This window comes from Phaethon aethereus (assembly GCF_964289735.1).
Source record: "Phaethon aethereus genome assembly, chromosome: 21".
Lineage (NCBI taxonomy): Eukaryota > Metazoa > Chordata > Aves > Phaethontiformes > Phaethontidae > Phaethon > Phaethon aethereus.
The window spans coordinates 7,782,559-7,807,057 of NC_138597.1; the positions used below are offsets into that span (position 1 = coordinate 7,782,559).

The following is a 24,499-nucleotide window of genomic DNA, read 5'->3' on the forward strand; positions in this document are numbered from 1 at the left end:
TATGAGTAGATAAGTACATGAGCATAATTCACCTCATGAAAATGTTCTCTGTTGCATGCAATCGTAAGATCAATTTGCACAAAAATCAGTCAGATTCAAAGTTGATAAATAATTCTTTTGAAAACTGGTTGTTTGAAGCTGGTAGATTCTCTGTCAGTTTGAGGAGAGTTCCTTGGCTGTCCTCATGCAATAGAGGTACTTCGTGAACGAGAATTGCATGAAACAATCTCCAAATGTTATTAGAGATGTGATTACAATTGTCATAAAAAAGAATTTACCATATTATTGGATCAAAATTCTTAAAAACAAACCAACCCCCAAGACATATATTGAAAAACAGAACTGATACAAATTTTTAATCTGTATCTCAAATCTCTACAGAGAATATCTCTTTTTTTCTTCCAAAGTGTTAATAGTAAGAAGACAACCACAACATGGATCTTTGAGTCAATTATTTTCTTGGCTATCAGACGACTGTAAGTTTCAAAATTGAAGCCCCCAATTCCTGCATGAAAAGCCTTACAAGTGACTGGGATGCAAAGACTGAATCCAACTTCCACTGCATTCAATGGGAAAAATTCCATTGACTTCAGTGTGCCTTGGGTAAGAGCCCTGGCTGTTGGGTTTGATCCTTTTTACTTGCTGGTGACTTTGAAAGAATCTTTGTTCTTGGTTTTGGTTTTCTCTGGAAAAATTCAAGAGTTTGAAGGCAGGTGGAAGAGTCTGGCCCAAGAATGGGGGCATGGTCACTTCATGGACCATAAGCACATACTGGCCTGAAAAAGATAAGGGAAAGTTGGGAATTAAACATTTCAAATGAGGAAGGAATAAAGCAAAACCTCCTCCGAACAAAACAGTTTCAGTATGCAAACAGGGAGAAGTGACAGGAAGAAAATTTACAATCATAACAAGTATTAAAATAAACTATGAAAAAAATTATACAATTCCAACACCAAATTCTGTTATAACTGCTAAATCACAAAGAGAAGACAACTGAAATATTTGAGTAGGCAGTATGACAATTTGTGCTACCAATTAGGACTATAATTTATTAAGCATATACAATAACCTCGCAAGACAATATAGAGTTAAAACAGCAAAGACACCTCAGTGGTAATTTAAATAGTGACTTATGATAATATAGGATTTTAATAATATCTGGAGTATCTGTAGGATACTTTCTCTCAAAAGATCTCAGGTAATAAGCAACAGGCCAAGTCCCACAAGCATGTATACATGTATACCCCCCTCTGAAAGAAATATTTTTAAGATACTACATACAATACATTGACACTAGAAAAAAAATCCCAATTTACAGATTGATCAATCTCTGTCCCTGAAGTCTTTTCACATGCAAATCTTTAATGAGACTTCAGGCTGCAGCTTTTGGTGCTAGTTCTGACTTATGAACAGAAAAGGCATTTCTTATAGGAACCTGTGAATCTGTAGGATGCCAAGTAAAACAATCTAACATCTCCTAAAACTCAACGTCTCCTGCCTGTATGGTGTGTACCTTTGCTTTACTCTGTGCATGTAAAAAGGATCAAAATATAGGGTATTTACTATGCACCTTCCAGAAGATATCTGCTAGCTGCTCTATTTCTGGTGTATTACATTTTCAAGATGACAGCCTTTGTAAGTACCTGTACGCCATGTGCAGTATAGAGCTTGAACTACCATAAATTCTGTATATTCCAGACAGATAAACAGAAGTGCAGATTGTTTTTTCTCCAGTATTTTTTAAAGATAACATAGTAATTTAGCTTTTTAATCTGAACTGTTTCTAATTACAGAGTTGGTGACTTTTTTTGTTTGCTTGTGTGTTTGGTTGGTTTTTTTTAAGAGTCTAAAAGCTCCTATAGATGGTAAGCAGACAAAATCAGGATCCCTCAGATTAGACAGAAACATTTTAAACCCTTAAAGAAGTAAAACTGAATGGACTTCATGAATGAATTACTATAGCTCTGAGTAATCAATTCCAATCACTATTAATAATACAACTTTCCCTTCAAAGAATTACTTTCACCTTATAAAGTCAAAGCGTGTAACCTCCTTAATCTTTAATAGAGCCTGCAACAATTACCATAAGGCATAGAAGGATCTACAAATTGGAAGCCCTGTGCCATTATCTCTTTTTTGAACAGACTCTTTTGTCATAAATAACAGTAAAATTACCATAAAATTTAATAGTACTACAGTTAAAGAAAATCATTATGTAAAGGTTTATGAATTCTGCGGCCATTAATAGACAGTAGTTAATGAGCCATAAGCGTTCCTGAACATAATATCAGGTATTTCTCCACCAGTGAAACTTTTAGAGTTCCAAATCCTTCAGAGGTCACCAACTTCAAAAATAGAATAGAAAGTTACTGTTTAATACTAATGTGAGTAAAAATGAAAAAGAAGTATTATGGCAAGTATCGCGCATTGCAATTTCAACAGTCTAATAAAACAAGATAAGGATATCTACCTTGTCAACAACTTGGAATGAAGACAAAACTAGAATATTCAAGATTAGTAAGATGCATTTTGAACACACTGCATATTTTAAATTCACATGTATGCAGATTCACGGTTTTAAGCTAGAAGGGAAAGTTAGGATCAGGGCTTATAGACACCAAGTGATGGAGAAGTTTATCATGCCCTTTGGAAATATGTTCCAAAAAACGTTTTTGTAAAGAATGTGCATTTTGATAACAGCGAATAAAGCTGATCTTCCATTCTGTTACTCTTATTCTGTATGCACGGGATGCTTCAAGATCACAGTAACAAAAATATCAAGGAAGCATGACTTCTATGATAATAATGGCCTTTGTTTTTGTCAGTCATGTTTTTAAAGAAAGGGCAAATATCAGAGTTTTTAAAAGACAATAAAACTCGCTACAGCACAAGAAACAAGTATACATCATCCATTTAAAGGAAATAAGAGGATGTCTTTTTAATCTTTTCCCCCAGTCAGGAGATGATATTTCCCCTTGGACAGTAACTGCCAATTCCGTCACTTAAACAAGTAGGTACAGCTTCACTAGCATAATTCAGTGACGCCATTTGACGTGAACTGAGGATCTGGACCCAGTGGATAGCACGTTGCACTGCTTCTCCTATTCCTCTATAGCCTTAAGAACAAGCATTTGTCCACGCTTTCTTATGCCATTCCCACCTATTTATTTTCAAAGGAAACTCCAATGAAAGCTTCCTTCCACATGTGACTTTGCTTTTTGGTGTCATAAGAGCAGGAGACTGAAGGGCTCCCACAATCTTGTTTATAATCATGTACAAGATAAATATAATGGTTTTAGAGAATGGCAGAAACAACAGAAGCCTAATTCAAAGTAGCACCCAAAATTGTCAGATAAATGACATATTAGACACTTAATTTAAGACACTGAAGATAAATGTTTTGGAAAGAAAAGTTCTAGGAAAAATTTGACCGTCTTTAATAATCCTAGAATTAATTTAAGAATTGACATAGCCTTCATGATCAATACATTCAGTCCTGAAATTATACTATAAAGCAGCTTCCACAGCTTTTCACTTGATTAATATGATAATACAGACAAGGAAAAACAATTTTTACCTTGTAATATCTTAGAATTCTTTATGAGGTGTTTGTATTTGTAGCTTGTATTCTTTGGATGTCACACGAGATCTGAGGAGTAGAATAAATATATCGTTACTACCGATAACGATGCTTACTTACATGTTGATGAGAACTTTTGTTATTAGCTCATAAGACTCTTCCTCCCGTAAAATGTTTTGTACTGTTCACTTTAATGTGAAATACTCAGCCACTTTCAAAACAATACAGTAACAAGCTTCAGATCCTTTAGGCTGGATTTTCAAAAGCATTCAGTATCCTGAAGCCATGTTGCCTTCTTTGTTCAAATAAGCCAAATATTACCAATTGAAGTAACAATTTTAAAAGGTGTAAACATATTTGTCAGATAAAAAATTATACTTTGAAAATTATAAATAAGGAAATGTCTAACAAGTACTACCTGAGTCACAGTCACAGCCATGCTACACTGTAGACTACAAAGCCACATATTAAAAGAGTGTACATATTATTCACATTTTATAGTATCCATGTTGATACTTTAGTGTATAAAACTCCTTGTACGTAAGAAAGCTTAAAACATACCGGGGAAAAAAGCTACTATTTAAATAGTTATCCTTGTATTTTGTAAGAATAAACGTCTCACTACTGATGAGCAATGAAAATGAAAAAGGTTATTCTTCTACCATTTACTCACTTCTTTCCTGCTTGAAAGTTATTAGGACATACATAACTTAAAGCACACAATAACATGATTATGAGGAAGGTATTTAATTGTGTGCTCATGTCCCATCAAAAATAGACTGATATAGTAACACTACATTGTACTTCCCGGGAAGCTGGATTTAAAGGACATTATGTACTTAAGTTTTTATTTTACCAGCATTTCAAAATCATAATTGAAATACTCTTGGCAATTAAATGATTTTGATCCTAGATGAGAAAACCTCAAGACTGTTCTATAACACATGAGATAGTACAGGAATGGTATTTTTAAAAAGTGTAGATCAATTTGAGATCCACTACCGAATGCAGGTGACAAGTAAGAATCATATACAAGAAAACATAAAATGGTTTATACAACCTATTTACCTTGTTACATTTATAATTACAATTACAAAAAAAAAAAAAAACCAGACAACGCATCTTAAACATATTTATACATTCAAACTTTACACGTACATTTTTTGTGGTAAAACACTAAAGACAAAAGATAAAAATGGCTTCACTTGGGCGGGGGGGAGGGAAGCGCACAGGAGGAAAGCAACAAAAATGTCCCAAGAGTCAAGTTAAAGATTCAGAAGTCAGGGCTAGGACGGAAAAGGAAGATAAATAATTTAGCACTAAGCATAACTAAAGCCTGTCAGTCTGCCAACTTTAAGAGAAATAAAGGGGTTCACAAGGATCCTGAGAGTTTTTATAGAACCTCTAGGGTTCTGAAAAAATAAATCCAGAACAAGAAAAGCGTTCTGAAGTATTCCACATAAATAGATTTCAAAGACACCGATTAGACTGTGAGAATAATGGTATGGAAAGATTCCTTTAGCTCAAAATTAGACTGTTCTCTGGTGTTACGTTTGCCTTCCTGCACCATCACCGACTGCATCATCAGTCGGGCTGCCCTTTTTCACGGCTGCACTGCCTTGGCAGAGGCCAGGCAAGATGTGCTTTTGGGAGACCAAAACACACCAGTACCATTTTAGATGCTATGGCTAAGCCTATGTTTAGCATTAAATGCACAGGCACTACACAACGTACACACAGTTATCTTTCAAGATGAACCACCTGTGCATGCGTAAATACCAATTCTAATTGCCTTCGAGTTGAGTAATTTTTGTGTTTTGGAGTTTCAAGATGCATCGTTGAACATAAGACAACTAAGCAAACAAAAATCTTGGCAAGCCTTGGCCACTCACTCTTTTTATGGGAGAGGGTAGTGCAGGGGGAAGTGGACACTTTGTATTATTTTCTTCCACTTTATTTTTTTTCCTCTTACTGTTTTTTTGCAATAAGAATGAACAGCTAGGTCCTTTGAATTGCGTAAAAAGAGGAGTTAAACCGCAAAACCTGCACCTATGTAAAAAATTTTAATTCCCTCTCATCATCACTTTTTACTTCAAACTAAGATGTAACCTTGCACTTCATTGCTCAGACAATGTTAACTGTAGGAGAATCACAGAAAGGAACCAAGTTCATTTAAGACATAAAGCAATTTTGAATTGCATTGATTACAGTGATCAGTCTATCACTTTAATGTCATCTCAGCTGGCATTTATTAAAAAGACATACATGTGACAACCCATTGATCCTTAACGCTGTAGCTGAGATAAAAAGTCTATTCTTTGTTAGAACTTCAGCAGCTATGGATCAAATATATCACGGGAGGTGTTGCAGAATCTGCCATCCAGTTTGATTTAAAAGTCTTCATAGTTAATGATTCAAAGTTGTACAAATGAGCACTTGAGATGGGAAAGAAAACAGGCATATTCCACCTGTACGAAGGCACTCCCACTCACTGTTGCTCAGGAAAGGTCTCCAAAGGGAGCGCTTTACTTCGTGGTGGGCTCTGCCATAAACTGAAGTGCGGGGGACAGAGTCACTACTGCTACAAGTCCCTCTCTACACATGGAGTAAAGCAGCAAACAAAAATTCTTCCACAGACTAAGATTTCTCAACAAGTTAACTATGGCTAGGCATATACCTCCCCTAATGACAAACGATTTAATACAAGTATTTGCCAAAAATGAATCCAGCCAATATTCGCCAAAGAATATACCGTAGAACTGACCGAATCTTGACCGTAGAACTGACCGAATCTTGCCAGTCATTTAGTGTATATGGAAAAACGAAATCTCAGTCTACCAGAAGATATTCCACATGCAAATAAAATAACAAATGTGTCTGCCACACTGTGAACAACATGCTGTTCTATAAATTCCAGGAGGATTCCTTGTTGGTCAACAGAATTTTGAAGCCAGGTAATTTAATCTGTGGACCTATAAAATCCCATTTTTAACATCTTGTTTTCTCTTTGTACAAATTCAGTATCACCTTACATTTCATACAGTGTGTCTTTAATTCTAGGGACGGCCAGTCTTCTCACCAGAGAGGTGAATCTCTCTATCAATTGAATTGCCTTCTTTTTATAAACGGTATTAATGATTTCCTACCAGTCTGCCTCAGAAACAAAGGGGCATCTCCACCCTCTACAGATGTGCGTTCTACCACTCCTTCTACTGCTCTGTCAGACAAAGACAGCGGTAAGTTTGCATGACTTACTACAAACTGCTATTCCGGTTTCAACTTTGGCTGCTTAGTGCTACACTACTAGTTCTATTTTACACTCTACTTGAAAAGCATGTAATTCAACAGACACGGGTTTAACTTCTCTAAGTGTTCAGGATGAAAATCACCAAGTAATACTAAGATGGACTACACAACTGAAGTAGACTTTTTATATCAAGTGGAAATCATTCTGGATAATTAACTCATATTCCATTTTCCCCATCAATTAAAGTCAGAAGAATTCAATGCACTGCTGATTTCTTAGCTGAATACATAGTCTATATGGTAAAAAACATCCAGACCGAATGATTATTTACAACAAAGGTCTACAGAACCTTGAATTATTTAGATTCTTTTGTGCAGTATGTAACCTTTAGGATTTACTTAAATTGCTGCCTACAAATAACCTACCAGTAACTCATCATCTAGTCATAAAAATAATTTCAGTTGGACTGCTATTATACATTTAATTGCCTTCACAATGTTTGTACAGTAGTTGTCTATAAAGCTTTAGATAATATCGCTTTAATTTGTCCGAGTAAATGATCAATTCTCTTACAACAATAGACAAAAATCTGCATTCTTGTTTTCACTTTCCCCGTGGTACAAAGTAAAACTTTCAGGTTGTAGATCTTTATTTTGGTATAAACTCTCTTTATGGCAACACAAGTTGTCACAGATGATGGCTACTGAAACGCTTAAGTGTGTATTTCCAGACATTACACAGGGAACAGGAACTGTGCAAAAATTCCCTGTAAAAGCTCTGAAAATTTAGCACTCAAACATCCAGAAACACAGGATTGATTGGCTGTGATCATTCTTCATAGCAAATAATTTTCGTCTTTAACTAGAATCCACTAGTGAAATACTCAACTGTTGCCAATCAGTAAACGTAGTTTCAATAAGACTATTGCTACATTACACAACATAAAAATTTGGCCCAAATTTTGTAGTTCTGTTTGAAATAGCTCTGTATGAACACATACGAGTGTGAATGAATAAATTATCTGTTGCAGGGTAAGGAAAGGAACCAGCACATGTAGAATTTGAGGTTTAATCTCTCAGAGTGGGCAGGAAGATCTGAATTGGGACACTAGAATCATGATTGTTCAGCTGAGACAGAATTTGGGCTGCCAAGGTTAGGTAGAGATTAAGGAGAATTCCTAGTCTTAGTATGTGTTAGTGTTTAAGTGTTATTTTGACACAGAGCTATGTATTTTCAAGTACAAAGAAAGAGCCTAAATTAGCAGATTCTATGTAAAGGTATCACTTTATGTCTAGAACTTGATGAAATGATTCCAAATACTTTAGAAGTATGAAAAAGTTTCTATTCAGGATAGTGGAACAATTTGAGTCAAGTGATTTTTATATTATTAATTTACAAAAGGTAAATTATGTATAGGAGATTAGGACCATACAATACAACAACAGAAACCACAAGTCTCAGTATCCAGAACTACTGCTCTAAATACAGGATACCGTTGCTGTACAGAAAGAATGACTTACATGAAAAAATTAATGGATGGAACTCATATCTGCCTCAATTCCAGAATCTAGTGTAGGATGATGCTAATATCGTCTAATAATATCAGGATCAAAGATGAGTGGAATAAAACTTCCAATTTTAGATGCTCTTTATCTGCAGGTGTGAATGTATAATGAATTCTCGCCACTGGCTCCCTATTATAAATCCAATGATTTTGTACTCTATGACAGCAGTTTCTACAATTTTCTTTTGGCACAACCTGCTTGGAATAGATGACAAAACAGCAGGGTGCCAAAATGTTTTTCTAAATTATCTGCTTTGCAAGACAGCTTCCAAGTGTGACCTTGATGAATCTTACCATTACTCTTGCAATAGAATGAACAAGAAAGAAAGAACTCATGTATCATTTACTTAAGTGAGCACTTCTTTTGTTTCTTTTACATATCACTTCACATCCATGCCAAAGTATTCATTCCAACATACAAAGCATTGTAAACCCAGGTTAAATAAAAAAATATTATTGGGTAGGATAGAATTGCACTATGCCTATTTTTGAATCCTGCTGTCTCAGACGAGTGTAATGAATCATTTGATGTCACCTCAATTACCGTGTTAGCTCTAATCAACTCAATTGCTCTTCCTATCCATTCCTTGTATGGAACTCTCCAAATTAGATGGCAGAGTTTTTCCAGTGGACTAACCCATCCTCTGGCAGACTACAAGGGTCAGGATTTGACAGGATTCAAGTTACAGAATAAGGCTGGATGACCGTATACTTTAATTGAATATCAGATCACTTCAACGGTACAGAGAAGCATTTCACTGCAATTTATAGTGATGATTTAGTGTTTACTTTAATTAGGAAGAAGCATTTATGTGCAAAAGCTACATAAAAAATGGGGAGGGGATTATTATACATGTTCCAAAAAATAGCTCTGAATTAAGGTACCTTCCAGTTGCAACACAAATTTCCAAAGGCTTCCAATTTTCTTCATCTTAGCATGACATGCCTTGCTACAAACATCAAGAAATGGACGATGAAGATTAGTAGAATGTATTAAGAAAGGTTCCTGAGGTATACCTACAAGTGAAGGAAAAGTATGCCTAAAGGGAGTTAACTATGATTTTGCAGTCGAGGAACCCTTCCATATGCTGTGTTCTATTTATTATTTCTGCATTGCATCAGGAGGGAAATATTCACACTGAGACACAGGGATTAAAGACTGAAGCTCTAGAGAAGTCAGATCACATCCGTCATATCCAGCTGTTTTCAATTCCAACACCTCACACCTGCTTTTATTTATTATTCCTGGGCTAGACAAGACAGGGCTCATTTTTCAATCTTTAAAAGCTTTCTTAAGACAGACACAAGTCAATCTATTCCTTTCCCTTTTGCCTCTGCAGTAGCCCATCAAGACAACATTGAAAGAAATACTGACACGGCGAGGATCTGACCTAATGGGAAACCACTCAAGCATCGGGGCTGGACAGTTCCCTCGTCTCCCAGCTCGGTGACAACATGGCAAGATGGAACAGAAACACCATCGATGACAAAAACCTGCTGTTAGCATGGACTCTTAACCTCATTTACTCCCAGAGATTTCAGTTGCTTTGGTTTTAGTTTACGTTGGAAATGGACTCAAGAGGTTTGGGTGGCAGTGACCTAACAAACTGATGTACTACTACATTCGGTGCGAGCTCCAGTCTTACTTATTTCAGGCTACCGTTCCACAGAGCCTGTTTGCTGGCAGTCCAGACGAACTGCCTTCCTATCCTCTATTAGGAGATCACACTGCCTCAGTATTTGATTGTCCTTTTTTGTCAAGTAATTTTAACCGACAAGGACTCAGAAGTCATTGTTTTTGCAATCTTCTCTCGTGTCACAGGCTAGTCTTACATTAGAATCTTTCTAATTAACTGCTCAACAGTAATTATTCAGTCACATTTAAAATGCAAACCAAATGTACCAGACCTCCTTGTACTCACTGCACACTTTCCCATTTGCAGGTGTTCATCTCATACCTAGCATACCAGGTTATTATTTGATGGAGCAAACTTCTGTCTTGTTTGCAATTCATTCAGTTCTTATGGGGGAGACATTCTGCTTTTTCCCTTCTTTGCAACCTGATCCTCAGGATATCCAGAGCAGCTAGACTATCTGACTCACCAAGCACTATGCTTTAAATAAGCACGAGCACCAGAAAATACAAGGGAACATGGGGACATATAGGGGTCAGTGGAATGAGACACACGAATATAGGAGACAGTTTAAATGGGAAAACACCTACTTGCTTTTGAAAATTTTACCCCTGAACACATCTTGCTTTCCTGAAAAGTGAAAATACGGATGGAACATGATGGAGTTGGCAGATGGAACTGTAATGCTGCTTAAACATAAGCACAGAATACAGACATTTCTGTTCTACGCTCATGTACATAAACAAAACCTACTAAAATTATTTTCTATATATTTCCAGTACTACTGAAGATTTTCAGTGCTCTCACCGTACCTTTCATAGGTCTGCAAAAGTCATACTAACCAGTGTTTTCAGGACCTAAGCTACTTTGCCTGTCTCTGTATCATGCAATCCTTGAAAATCTCTTTAAAACTAACAATTTCCAAGCAGATTTTCTTACCACTTTGGAGGCTGCCCCAGCACTTGGCATGACTCCACAGTGTTCATCTGCATGAACTATAATGGTCAGTAAGCAGTGAGCATGAATCCTGCAAAGGAACACTATGAAGAAGCAACTGAAAGGAGGGACAAGGAAATTCCTTGTTGAGGCCAAGAGCAGATCTATGAAATACATATCAGATGCACAAATGTGTTCAACACAAAGCACTCTTGTCCTTTTCAATATGCTAAATCCTTCTTTCTTGTGAAAAGTAGCACTCTAAACAGTATAAATAATGACTTGAAGATTAACTAATACTGTATTGCTGTTTTCAAATCCATCATATATTTACAATTCCAGAATTCCATAATAGTGACATTTTACTTTAGAAACTTAGAATTACAAATCCTTGCTCCTTTTTCATGGATATCTTCAGATGTGATACATTTATGACCCATTCTACCAGTAAGCGCTTTCTTTTGTCCTCCCAGACACAAACCTAGATTTAGATCATTGCTGAACGTAGTCTGGCAGGAGTGGCAAGAGTGCTGATTCAAGACAACACTGCTTTTCATAATTTATATAATATTTTATTTTCAATTTTATTCAGAACATATCCTGAAGAAGAAAATCCAGTGTTTTTATGTTTTTTTTAAAAAGGGCAGTAAGATCAACAAATGCACACCACTAGACAAAACCAATGCTGCTTTATGAGTCAACATAGAGCAGTCAATAGAAACATCATGGAAGTTTCATCAGTTCGTTAATTTTCTCTGTATATAATTGCTCATAGAATAGAAATATAAGTCGCTTTGTCTTTTTAAAACAAGCTTTGATATTGTTTCAGAGTGCTATCTTTTAAAGAGATGTATCAGCCAACCGCAACAATAGGTGAAGACGTATTCTAAAACAGTTAGAGAAGACTAAAAAACATAAAAGACTTCTGTCCTCTTCTTGTCCTGTAAACAACCAATGACTTTGATCTACAGCCAATGAGTCATTTCAAATATTGTTGATCTAACATGGATGGTAATTGCTCAACTCCTCTGATGATTTTTAGCAAGTCATTTCATAGCTATATACATCTAAATTTTTGAATCTGCCAAGTAGATAGATCTTCCCACACCAAATGAAACAGGCCCATAAGTTCATAAAACATTTGAAATTCTTGCATGAAATTTAGCACTGAAGCACAACATATTATCATTTGTAATAACAAAATGCATTAGAATGCTGAATATATTTGCTTTAAAAGGCAACTCTAGTAGAGTAGTAGTGCCCCACTACTCTTTAATAAAGGATACTCCATAACAAGAGCAACCGTCACTCCGAATTCAAAATTGAACTGATTCATTAAAATTTGCATAGCATATAATAAAACATTCCTACAGTTGCCATAATACTGATGTGCTGTAAATGCTATCCGGTTCTTGGAAACTAACATACACTTACAGACAGACATCAAGGCAATTGCCCATGATACAGTATTAAAAAAGTAGATTGTATGGTTTGCAGTAGCATCAAGTCTCTATTCAAGTGTAAAAAAATTAATTGACTCCATCTGTATTGGCCTAATGACTGATTAAATGACTAATCACGGAAGTCTTAATTAAAATCATTTTTCTGTACAGAAGAGGATGGAGGGAGGAAGGCAATCATTAATGTGTTATAATGTATGTCAGATTCCATTTGTGCCATTTACTAACAGCCATCAAATGAGTAATTATGCACAAGGTCATTCTGTAAACTTTCTGCGTACATCAGATTGATTGGATTAGGGCTTGGTGCTTGGCTAGGTTCTGCATGTGCCTGCTTTTTTCCGATCACAAAACAGGTAATTAATATTGGTTAGAATAAATAACAAAGGAAGTTGACATTTCCTCTTCCGTCTTCACACCAGCCAACCCAGTCAAAGATTCATACACAACTGTCATACATGGTTGGGTGAAGTCCCATACCTCATACATTAAATCAAGCCCATCCTCCTCAGCTATTCAATATTCTTCACGAATTGATAGGGATCTCTTATGCAGTGAAATGCTGTAATATGCAAGGAATTTTTCCTGCATAAATAAAATGACCAGACAATTAAAAGAATCCTTTTCAAGTGAAGCAAGATGGCAGTATGAAATTAAAAGATTATTTTACATTTTATTTGCCAGCCACCTGACTACCCTGATGCATAGTAACCTTTGCTATGGAAAAATAACAAGCTGCTTCTACCTCAACAGCTGAGATCTATCTATTTAAAACAATGTACTAAAACCAGTAACAGAAGGAAAAAAGTGTGTCTTGAGATTAGACAAACAAACTTTCCACTTGCATGTAACTCATACACTTTTGATGAAACATTGCATATAAAAAGTAGAATCCAATGTATAAATTGTAACACAAAACTATTTTGTTTCCTGACTGCTGTCCTGAAGTTTCCAGCAAATCTTATTTGCAGCCACAGTAAGTCTGCCGTATCACTAGCTGAAACAATTTTGCATAACCCAGATGACAATATACTATCTTGTATATAAAACAATGTTTTTTATAAAATTAAATATTTCTTAACAGGGGAAAAAAAGAAGTTGGTATAGCCCTGTCACTATTATCAACAAATGTCCAATTTTGTAACCTTTACTTTCTTTCAAAATCCTGAAATCAAATATGCAGCACTGATGGAAGTTACAGTTCCAGCATTAGGTGCCAAATAAGTCCCAGTTCTTCTAAAATAACTGAATCAACGTTTAGTACCGAGTAAGTTTCTTAAATTACTGTTGCCTCATTTTCCTACACAGAAGTACTCTGACCAACAATCCTGACAGAAAAGATCTCTGCGGTGACACTGAAAACGGACACCGTCCTGTGAACATACAATGTATTGCTTTAAAGCGTACCCAACTGATTAAAAATAGCACCCAGAATATGGATGGAGAAGCTAAAGGGACAAAAAAAGATGAAAAGATTCTTAAGTCATGACTATGTAACATCCGGTTACATTTTTGGCATGATTAAATACTATCCTGTCTAAACCAAAGTCATGCAAGTCACAGAAAAATGTATGTACAGCTACAGCAGCCAGCTTCCTCCACATTTCAAGTAAATACAAATTTCAATTAGTTTGAATTAATTATAACACCAAATGTAGTCAAACTTGACCCTACTTACCACATAACTGAAGAAAACAAAAACATGTGACAACAAATCTCTGCTTGCAATAACTGTCAGCATCACATACGAAAAGTGCATTTTACTAATAAAGGAAAGGAATTGATTGATAGATTTAAAATTAAATTCAGCTATTCTATAAATGTAACTCAAGAGTTTTAAGGTGGCTCTGAAGGCTTAAAACCAGCACTGAGACTCAAATGTGCCACTCTCTGGGCTTCTAGAGAATTAATGCATCTTAGTTTCACCTTCGTTTGAAAACACATACGTTTAAAACCACCACAAAATCCATCACTACCAAACGAGAACACTGAAAAATAAACATACATATGGCACAGTAAATCTTTCAAAACCTGAAGATATTTCTATGGAATAATTCAACACAGAGTGTACTATTCTGCTAATGCAAATGAAAGCTTGCACAACTACTGAAATTACAGGGTGGTGTGCCATTCTTAATCTTCAGAGAAATGTAGGAGTTCCTGTTTCAATCATTTCTATTGTTTGAAATACCCCAGATGATAATGCAGGGGCTGCCACTGTAGGCAGAGACTGGCTTCGCAGGGAAGCTAATGACTCAATGTGTGACTTACGGTGGGTTTGAAGGAATGACGAGACAGCTGCAAGTACATTAAGTGACCTGTCCTGAAACTTCAGCGTTGCCTTTTCTCTACATACATTGACTATACAGGTTATTCCTGATCTTTGATTGTATAAAATATTTAAGACAAAGTCAAGCATTTCAATTCAAGTACCTGAAAAGGTAGATCCAATTCTAAGCACACAAGTAAATACCCTTCACATCACAGTATAAAAGCCCAACTAAACTGGACTGAAAGACATTGAATTTGAATTTAAAAAAGAATTAAAAAAATTAAGGTATCTTATGCCCAAAGAGAGACCACAGAAGAGAGATGGCATCCTACGTGAAGGCACCTCGAGCTACTCTAGATCCAGAAATCTGGGAATTTGCAACTCTCTAGGCCACTTAATAGGATAAAGGAAAAGAGCTTACACTAAGGGGTTGGAATGCAGACAGGCGAAGCCATTTAAGTAAAAACATACCAAAATAAAAAACCCAATAGTCTACAGTAAATTCCCTGGTCACACTGCAAAAAATGAGGGAGACAGTTGCTGCATGTGGTAAATGAAGCATTTTTTTTTAGAAGTGCTTTAAATAGCTAGGTACCTCTGGTTTCTTTTATGAGCCAGTGCACATTGTCCCATCTATTTTGACATAAACGTGACTTCTCATATTGGTTAAAGATGACAAAATACCTTGTCTGCTACAGAGAAGCTATTGCAAATCAGTGGAACCAACTCTGATTAGACACCGGAATCACTATGCTTGCTTATGTCAGCAAGTCCCATTATAATTATTTTATGGTTTGCTAATAGCTGAACTAGTGAAAAAGGTGGAGAATTACTCATCATGGCAGATTTGCTCAAGTCAGTATTTTAAAAAGCCTGTAACCTATTGTACAGTAAATAAATTAAAGTGAACACTGGAAAAGTTGCCAATAAGCAGGCTATAGTAAAAGTCACTTGTATCACAAGCGATGGGAAAGTTAAACAATACCCTTCTCGCAACTGTGGCAACTGTTGCAACCGTCATCAGTCTCAGAGGATATCTCCATACTCATTTTGTCGGTTAAGAAATGCAAATTAGATATCCCCTATTCTTCTATTTGTTTTGTACAGTGAGCACAATTTCTGCATGAACGTCCAACTGTATTTCCATCCTTTTTGTGCCACAGAAACCTCATTTACCAGTCATTCTTCTCCATATGAAAAGACCTATAATGAGGAGTCTTTCTGTCATTGCCCTGCTCCTCTGAGTCAGGAATTTTCATTTCCCCCTAATACTTGCTGCTGTAGCTGCAATTTCATTTACTGTCATCTCATACCACAGCCTTAACGCAAGCACATCTGTGGCTGGATCATGGAAAAGATTCAGTATTGCTTTCAGGGTTGCATATCGATTAAATGGCTATGAGAAACCAGCCTTTTTATTTACTATGTTCTCATATGGTACTTGTAAAAAGGAAGGTTTATTCACTGTACTTGAAATGACAGTTTATTCTTCCAGTTAGTCACCTAGCAAAAATATCTGTATGAGAATACTCAATATAAAAAGTATAGAAGGAGGTCTACTTGCACATGCATTCTCTCAGAAAACAACTGAAAAGGCATAAAGTTATCCAAAAGCTAAAAATATATTTTTAATTCACATCTAAAGCAGTATCATGAAAGAAACCAATTACTTTTTGTTTTGAGGAAATAATGCTGTTCAAAAAAAAATTTCTACTATTCTCTTCTTTTTTTAGCACACATACGAGGCAGTTTACACATGCTGAGCCAAATTTAGCTTTGGTGCAACTCCAGAAATCAGTTGTATCATGACAGTTGGCCTCAATCTAAGAAAGCAGTAGATGCCATGTTCCCTTCGTTGAAAGCTAGAGTTTCTGTAAATCAGTATCCGACATTTACAAGTTCTCTTGCTCTTCCAGGCTAGTCAAAGCTACCCTGACATTAAAAAGCCTCCTACTATTACTTTAGTTGCTTGCCATACCTTTACATTAGCAAAATTACAAAACCAGCATCTTCTCTTTTTCCAGTTGGAATTGAAGGAATAGGATTTGAAAGTTTGTGACTAATACCTAAAGCAGCTAACAGCTAAATGGACCATCAGCCAGAATTTTACATTTTAAGTGTTCCAGCATGAAGAGAGTGACCTAACACTTTTCCCAAGTTGGCTTCTCTGACTACTGCATATGCCTTATTCTTCCCTACAACAGAGTAAGAGGATTTGAAAGTTCACCTAGACCTTGACACTGGACAAGGAAAGCTTACTCCAGTTAAGCTTTTATATACTGCAGTTAAGTTTCTGAGTTGCAGAGCTGGAAATGGACTTGTAGCTTCTATTTGCAGCATTAAAAATCATTAGTTTACAGAGATTCTCCTGATAAAACAAAGAAAGAAAAAAAACCCACAAACAAACAAAAAAAATTCCTATACTCAGCATACAAAGTCAGTACCATTGGGGGTGAAATAGGAAGCAATCTGAAAGATGTCACAAAAGTTTCTATGAAACAAATCACAAACTTTTCAACAGCTAATTTGAATTTTGATAGATAAAAGTAGAACAATATACAGGCAATTTGCAATTTGTATGTAATTGCACTGATGGAAGTTAAGAATAACTTTTCTCTTTTTAACATATAAGGATGGAACTTCAGGTGGGTTTTTGGATTACATCCTAATTCCTTTTTACGATAATGATAATTCTACCTGGTTCCTGCATGAAGGAATTTGCCATTTGTCCATCCACAATTGAAGATATATGTTCAAAGAGAATTTTGATATTTCCATTTTAATTAAATATTGAGTCTATGAATCTCAACATGGAACATGCAAAATAAAATACTTACACCTTCTTGAGGCTGTAATTATGAAACAGGGCAAGATAATTCTTTCTTATCAAGCAGAAAAATGCAATTCCAGTGTTTTTGTTGCCAAACATTAAAACAGAAAGCATGCCAATCATGCACTGAAAATCTACAGCTAGAGTTTACTTCTGATACATTAACACCACAAAGGGTCATAATGTACTATGTTCTTCACCTAATCCCATTCTAGACGATCGCTAAACTCAAATTAGTGGTTTTCAGGTTTTTTTTCAAGAAAGCGGGGATTTTCTGTGCTTAAACAAACTAAAATTTTTATGTTGCCACAGTTGTTCAGATCACCCTTGCAAAACTTGGCTAACCTAGTAAGCAGGGAAAAAATTTTTCTTCTCTATGTAATTCTTGTCTTTTTAACTATCTACATCATATGTAATGCAATTATGGAGGTTCGTTTAAACACACCAGTTTTAAACTAGCAAGGTTAGATGTAATTACTCAGTGTAATCAGAGCAACATAGAAATTAGAGTAGACTGCAAAACTGAGTTGAAAAACCAAGTAGTAGATCTGGTGGCAATTTTTAAGGTGAAGTGAAACCTGCCACACCTACTTCATTTGAAAGAGGGGAAAAAGGTCTAATAAAACAAGAAAAGCATTTTAAAAAAAAACCCCAAATACTCAAAACACCCAACACCAAACACTCCAAATTGAAGGACTAAAAAACATTGTTGTTGAAAGCACAAGCCCAGGTTATAAGGAAGTAAAAGATGTACTGGCATACAATGTGAAAGGCAGTATTACATCACAGTGGTTGGCTAAGAAAAAGACAGGGCCGCTTGTCCAAGAGAATAACACCAATTAGAAGCGGTGTATTGCAAAGAGATAAAAACTGCTTTCGGCAGACAGCATTCTCCAGCTGAGCAGTAGGAATACTGATTCACACATACCTGCTGTCTTCCATTTTCTCCTGCGAGACTGTCACCTTCTCAGCTTTCTCAGCAGACACCTTGCCACTTGGCTTTTTGCCTCTTTTCTAGAGAAAGAAAAAAAAAAAGTATTTCTTTAGTGCTTAAGGAAAGTTCCAAAAATGGTGTAATTTATGATGTGCTAGTGTTTTCCTTTGCACTCGTAAGTTCACAACAAATGCAAAATCATCAGCACTTGAATACAGTGAATTTTGATTTACATAGGATTAAGATTCTCTCAGGATTTCCTATTATTTATTTCTGTAAACAAAATTGGATCCTGGTCACTAAACTATTAGCATCCCTTACAGTAACATGAGCCAAATCATAAAAAAAGATAAAAGCCAGAATGCATAGCTCACCAGTCAAAAGAATTTGAAACCAGAAGTTATATCAAATTGTCTGATCTGAAGTTCTTACTTTTTAGAACCACAATCTTACTGGGAGTGAAGTAAATAGTTATTTTATCTATACCTGAACTTCTGGAGTGGGCACATCTCACTTTCTCAGTTTGAGCAATAGCATCTAGGATTTCCCCGAGAATTTTCTCAATCATAGAACAGTTTGGGTTGGAAGGGACCTTTCAAGGCCATCTAGTCCAACCCCCCGGCAGTGAGCAGGGACATCTTCAACTAGATCAGGTTGCTCAGAGCCCCGTCCAACCTGACCTGGCATGTTTCCAGGGATGGGACATGGACCACCTCTCCGGGCAACCTGTGCCAGTGTTTCACCACCCTCATTGTCAAAAACGCCTTCATTAGATCTAGTTCATATCTACCCTGTTTTAGGCTAAAACCATTACCCCTTGTCCTGTTGCAACAGGTCCTGCTAAAATACTGTTTTCAAGCCTTCAGTTAGTAGACCAAGTTATTTTCTGAACTATTTCCTGGACTTTTTGAATGCCTACACCATTGTTTTCTTTGTTTTAGTACATTGTATCCATGCAGATATAGTATTTTACATTGAGGTTGGCATAGATGAAAGTTTAATAGCCTTTACTTTTCTTACTTTCCTGAAATATTCTTCAGGATCCCACTGTAAGAAGTACTGCAGAGCCTGAGAAATGATGTTGACAGCATTACACAAAATAGGGTGTTGTGGGGTTTTTTTTCCTATTTTCACTCAGGTGTAACAGAATCGATGCCATCTTGTATGGTTTTTGTCACAACCAACATAACTAACAATTATGTAATAATGCAATTACTCGTGATAATTTTATACCAACCCACCCTGCAGGAACTCAAATTTCACAATTAAGTAACTTCTGTTCCCTGCAAAACCTGCAAGAGGGCTGTTTTGGTCATGTTCTTAATGAGTGGAAACTTGAAGCAGCATTTCATAACATAAACCGGAAGACTAGAAAATGCTTTGGTAGGTAATTTCCCATCCTGGCAGGAATACTGTGTGTTGGAAAACTCCTGTTGAATTATTCAAGACAAAACCCAAAAATAGTAGCGTTTGTCCCAAATTCTGTGGGGCGAAGCATGAAAGAAAGGCAATATTCTAACTGTAATACTTCATCCTAACTAAAGTACCTTAAATTAAGAAATTTTAGTTGCAAAAGCTGCAGTTCTCTCCATAGTACCGTAACTTTATCATTATATGGCAAGATAAAAGTTAAGTCTTTGCCTCTGCAAGGACATTAAATAACGTCTTTCTCTCCATTAGCTTTTGCTGTAGTAGTAGTAGTAGTTATTCTCTGGGCAATGAATGAAAACCACACTGCTTCCAGAACACCTCCAGGTTCTTAATGCACCAACAGTTTCAGAAAGGTTCCTGTGCCACTAAATTTAACCTTTTTAAAAATTGTTATTATTAATTGATAGCTCTTGTGCCACACAGTTTCAAAGGAAATGCTTAACACTGAGCAGGTACTTCTAGCAGTGCACTATAGTCACAAGGTTAGTGTAAATGTCATCAGGGATGGGAAGGCAAGTTTAAAAAAGGGACCCCATTCAACTTTTCCTCTTTAACAGTGCAGAAAAGGAACATCAGTGACTCTTTAGAAAGAAGGAGTGAACATTTCTAGTGCAAATGTTTTTCTGTTTGACACAAGTCTTCAAGAGGTTTGCCCATAATGTATTTATTCGCACAGTGAATGTCAAGATACTTATAGGAACAAGTAAAGACTACAGTTGCTACAGTTGTGTGATGTGAGGAAGCACTGAAAACAAAGACTCTGAGTTCACACCCTGACTCATTGTATGGCCTTGAGTAAGTCGCCCTACACTGATGCACAGGGACGTACCAGTACATACCTGGCTTACTAGGAATGGTAGAATTACTTAATTGTCATTAAGTCTACAGTTGTGAATAGTCTTTAAAAAGAGTAAGTGCCATAGCTGTTAGGCCTGCAGAAGCCTGTGTCACCTGATACTTCTCTAAGACAGTTTTAAGTACACAAAGCAAATAGTTAAATACGCCTTTCATAGGAGACAGTGAACCCAACTCCCACCTTTATTTATAAAGTCTTCCCACCTTTTCCAAGAGAGTCACTTGTAGAATTTTGCTCCCTTATTTATTTATGAGCCTCTTAAACATCAGTGGAAGTCCTACATTTAGATAATCCATTTATTAAAAAAATTATTCATGCCAACCTTGAGCTGAAATAATCTCAAAATAAGCAGTTGTTACATGAAAGGTGTTTAAGATCAATGGTTTCAAGGTGCTTGACAGGATTTGACATTAGTCATCTCAGAAACCTTACATTTCTATAGTCGTATTTCTTTTGTCCCTCATTACTGGTAATATGGCACAATGAAGGTTTAGACAGCAAATAAGGTAGTATTGTGCCAGGCATTAAAAACATACTACCCAGACAACTACCTAGTAAGGTTTATAAATTCCAGTTTCACATGCTTTCAAAGTGGAGCTAAAGCATCCAAATCAGAGGATCACTCCTTAAATACCCCTTTTGTGTTAATTTCCATTATAACAGTTATTACAATCAGCAAGACAAAGACCATGTGTCACCTTCAAGGGATAAGTGCCAGCAGGATGACTACTTTCATAACAACCATTCAAGATAGGGCAGCTTGACCTCTCTGGGAGTGAAATATCAATTAATTATCTTTTTACAGCCAATTCAATTACAGCACACTAATCACTTGCGTAGGACATCAAGCCAGAAGTTGGCAGGGAGGGGAGCAGCTGGGGAAAGCAAGGAAGAAACATTAGCAGTGAGCAACCCTCAGTACGGATGACAAGGCAGCAATCCCACAGTTGCAGATGTAACATTTATTAACATCATGCAAATAGTTATGATCTGTTTGTAACAGACTAAATACTGTAATACCGTCCTCATTTAACTGAGCTGTTTTAAAAATAAGGAGTTATTGGTCCTAGGGGTAATAGACATTTCATTTAAAGGTGACCAGACACACTGCATTAGTCTTTAATGTTAGAGTCAATTCACCAAAGAGCTTTGTTCATTAAAGAAAAAAAAGAGAGGAAAGATGGTCTATTCAGCAGAAAGCAAAACACATTTAACTTTCGTTAAATAAACTAATATTAACTCAAGTTACTGAGGACTATTTCACTACTATACTGATCCCAAAGAAAATTATCAAGTGCATTATATCTACAATAATGTACACAGCAGAATATTAGTATATAACCAAACATATATTAATTTATGATCACATTGCTACAGAGGCCAAACTTCAAAGAAGTATGACTGCATGTATAAATACATTAGTATATGCAAAATGTATGCTTTATGTAAACAAAACCAAAATTTATGGCAGAAAGGAGTACGTTAAAGGTTATCTTCTCACATTAATTTCTGTTAAATGATTCTTAGACCATTTATTTCAGCATAGATAACAGAACCAGAAAGAAAAAGTTATCTAGTCCATATCTGAAACAGAAAGGCAAGACTCCTTTCAGCAATCCTGATGGACAGAATTTGAAGTATAAAAAAAACCAACAAAACATTTTGACAACACAGTTGCAGAAGTTAAGCACTTAACAGTAGCTGTGATGCTAAAACTCTCACAGCATGGCCATAGGGTAACTGACAATTTCTTTGTTGCAAAAAACTTCAGTCTCCCTTGCCAGTATCCTAGCCATAGCAGTGAAAGACTCGGGCTTAAGTTGAAAGAATTTACAAGGATCGCTGGCAGCTTATTAGCCTACTCTGATTCATCTCCATTACTACGATTTTTAACACAGCCTGATTAAGGCTAGAACCCATACGTATGCTACAGTGACACCTTCAATTTCTTTGCAGCTGGCATACTGACAGGCATTAGCACTCACATTCCTAAAAAAAAGGGAGCTCTGAAAACTCCGTTACGGACTGCAGATCAACTTCTATGACCAAAAAATACAATATACCATTATCCAAGGAACAGAGTCTAGTCTTTTAGGGGTTTAGGATTTTAGGGCATTCATATTCAGAGTGTTCTGTATCACTCAAGAGGGCAAAGAGAGCTTCAAAGAGGCTAGGTACGCAACTCTTCTGACTCTTCCCAAGTGCTTTGCAAAAAGGAGGCTCATACAAAATAGATGTTAACTCTGCAAATTCAAATTAAAAAATTATACTACAGCAAAAACGAGGAGCCAGTATGGATTTTTTTCCCCCATCCCTATTCTGTAACACTAACAGTGTGCTGTTTCTAAAGGGCAGGTTTGTCTTTGTTCAGCGCTCTTTAAAAAATATTCTGAAAGAAAAGCACTGTTTGTTCCACCTGCAGACTCATGACTGCATGAAAGAACATCCTACAGGAACTTCTCTTCTAGATTTGTCTATCCTATATAGGTTCTTACATCACAATCACTGCTGCGGTACCTAAAAGTTCTTTCCTAGTATTCTAAGCAATGTAACCAACACCAGTTAAGTGTCTGTCCTGTGAGCGTCCCCATTAAGAGAAATTCTCCTATTTAAGACTTTTTTTGAAACATGCTTGTACCTTCTGTACTGCACCTCAGCCACAGTTACCAGTACTTTCTATTCCAAAAGGCTATTCTACACTTAATGGGTTTTTTTCTGCTGCCTTAATACAGTACTGATGTCTGTGTCCATTTCCCAAAAAGAGTTCTGATGCCAACCGAATTTCCTTGAGAAATGGGTTTTGCTGGCAAACCTCATCAACCTGGCACACAGTATGAATCAACACCAGAGTAATACGAGAAGTATTATTTTGGAATCTAGACAGGAGGAATATCTCCATAAACAAATAGTGGTCTTCAGCCACCTGAACACTACAAATCGAGGTCAATTGTATGAAGCTTTATGATTGCAAATGGAGCCAGCTGTTGCTATGGAACTAACCACTGCTATAAAATAGCCATTTCAAAACTTCTCTTTCCTTAGGGCTACAATTCAATAGGTCTTATACTAAAGACTATATAACAATATAGGCCCTAATATAATTACGCCGATATTGTTAATTGCGTAAGTATATTTTCATATTAATATTTTATATAAACATTCCTTCTTAAACTAAGGTTAAACAATGTCTATGGCTACACGTGGCTGCTAACACATGAGAAGCTGCTGTCATTTGGGTTAAAACTTTTTTCAGAAGAACGCTATATTTTGCCAATATTTTGAAATGACAAAATCCCAGTCACAGTTCAGCTGTAGCCTATTTCGAGACAACACTTGATATCAATATAATGTGATGCCACCAGAACAAAATTTACACCCGGCACGCCTAATGGCCAAATCAGTGTCCGCTTCTGGCATTGGAGAGGGCTCCATCAGGTGTAAATTGCACAGGTGGTACCAAAACACAGCATAGCAGGTGGGAATCTATGCCTTGCTTGGTAATACTGCTTAAATAGTCCTGTTCTTTTGCACGGTAAATCCTGTCTGGGAAGCTACTAACATTACAAAACAGGTATTCTATTAAATCACACCCCCACTTTTTAAACACGCACACACTGTAAAACAATTACTATCTGAATTTATCTCAGCACTGCTTTAAAAATACAGCCAATGTTAGAAAATGGTGTTCAAATTACTTACAATAAAAATAAACCACACACAGCTAGACTGCCAGAGTTTCCACAGGGAAAACACAT

General features: G+C 36.3%; 1 protein-coding gene across 1 annotated transcript in view; it reads right to left on the reverse strand.

Annotated features, from left to right (window-relative positions):
- Positions 1-635: 635 nt before the first annotated feature.
- The window catches only part of MORN1 (MORN repeat containing 1), a gene marked incomplete at both ends in the record, with an annotated part of 53,487 nt that continues 29,623 nt past the window's right edge, over positions 636-24,499 (reverse strand). Inside the window, 5 exon segments of the mRNA XM_082009244.1 lie at positions 636-696; positions 698-776; positions 6,727-6,797; positions 18,452-18,537; positions 20,728-20,735. Of these exon segments, the coding sequence (XP_081865370.1) occupies positions 636-696; positions 698-776; positions 6,727-6,797; positions 18,452-18,537; positions 20,728-20,735 (305 nt within the window).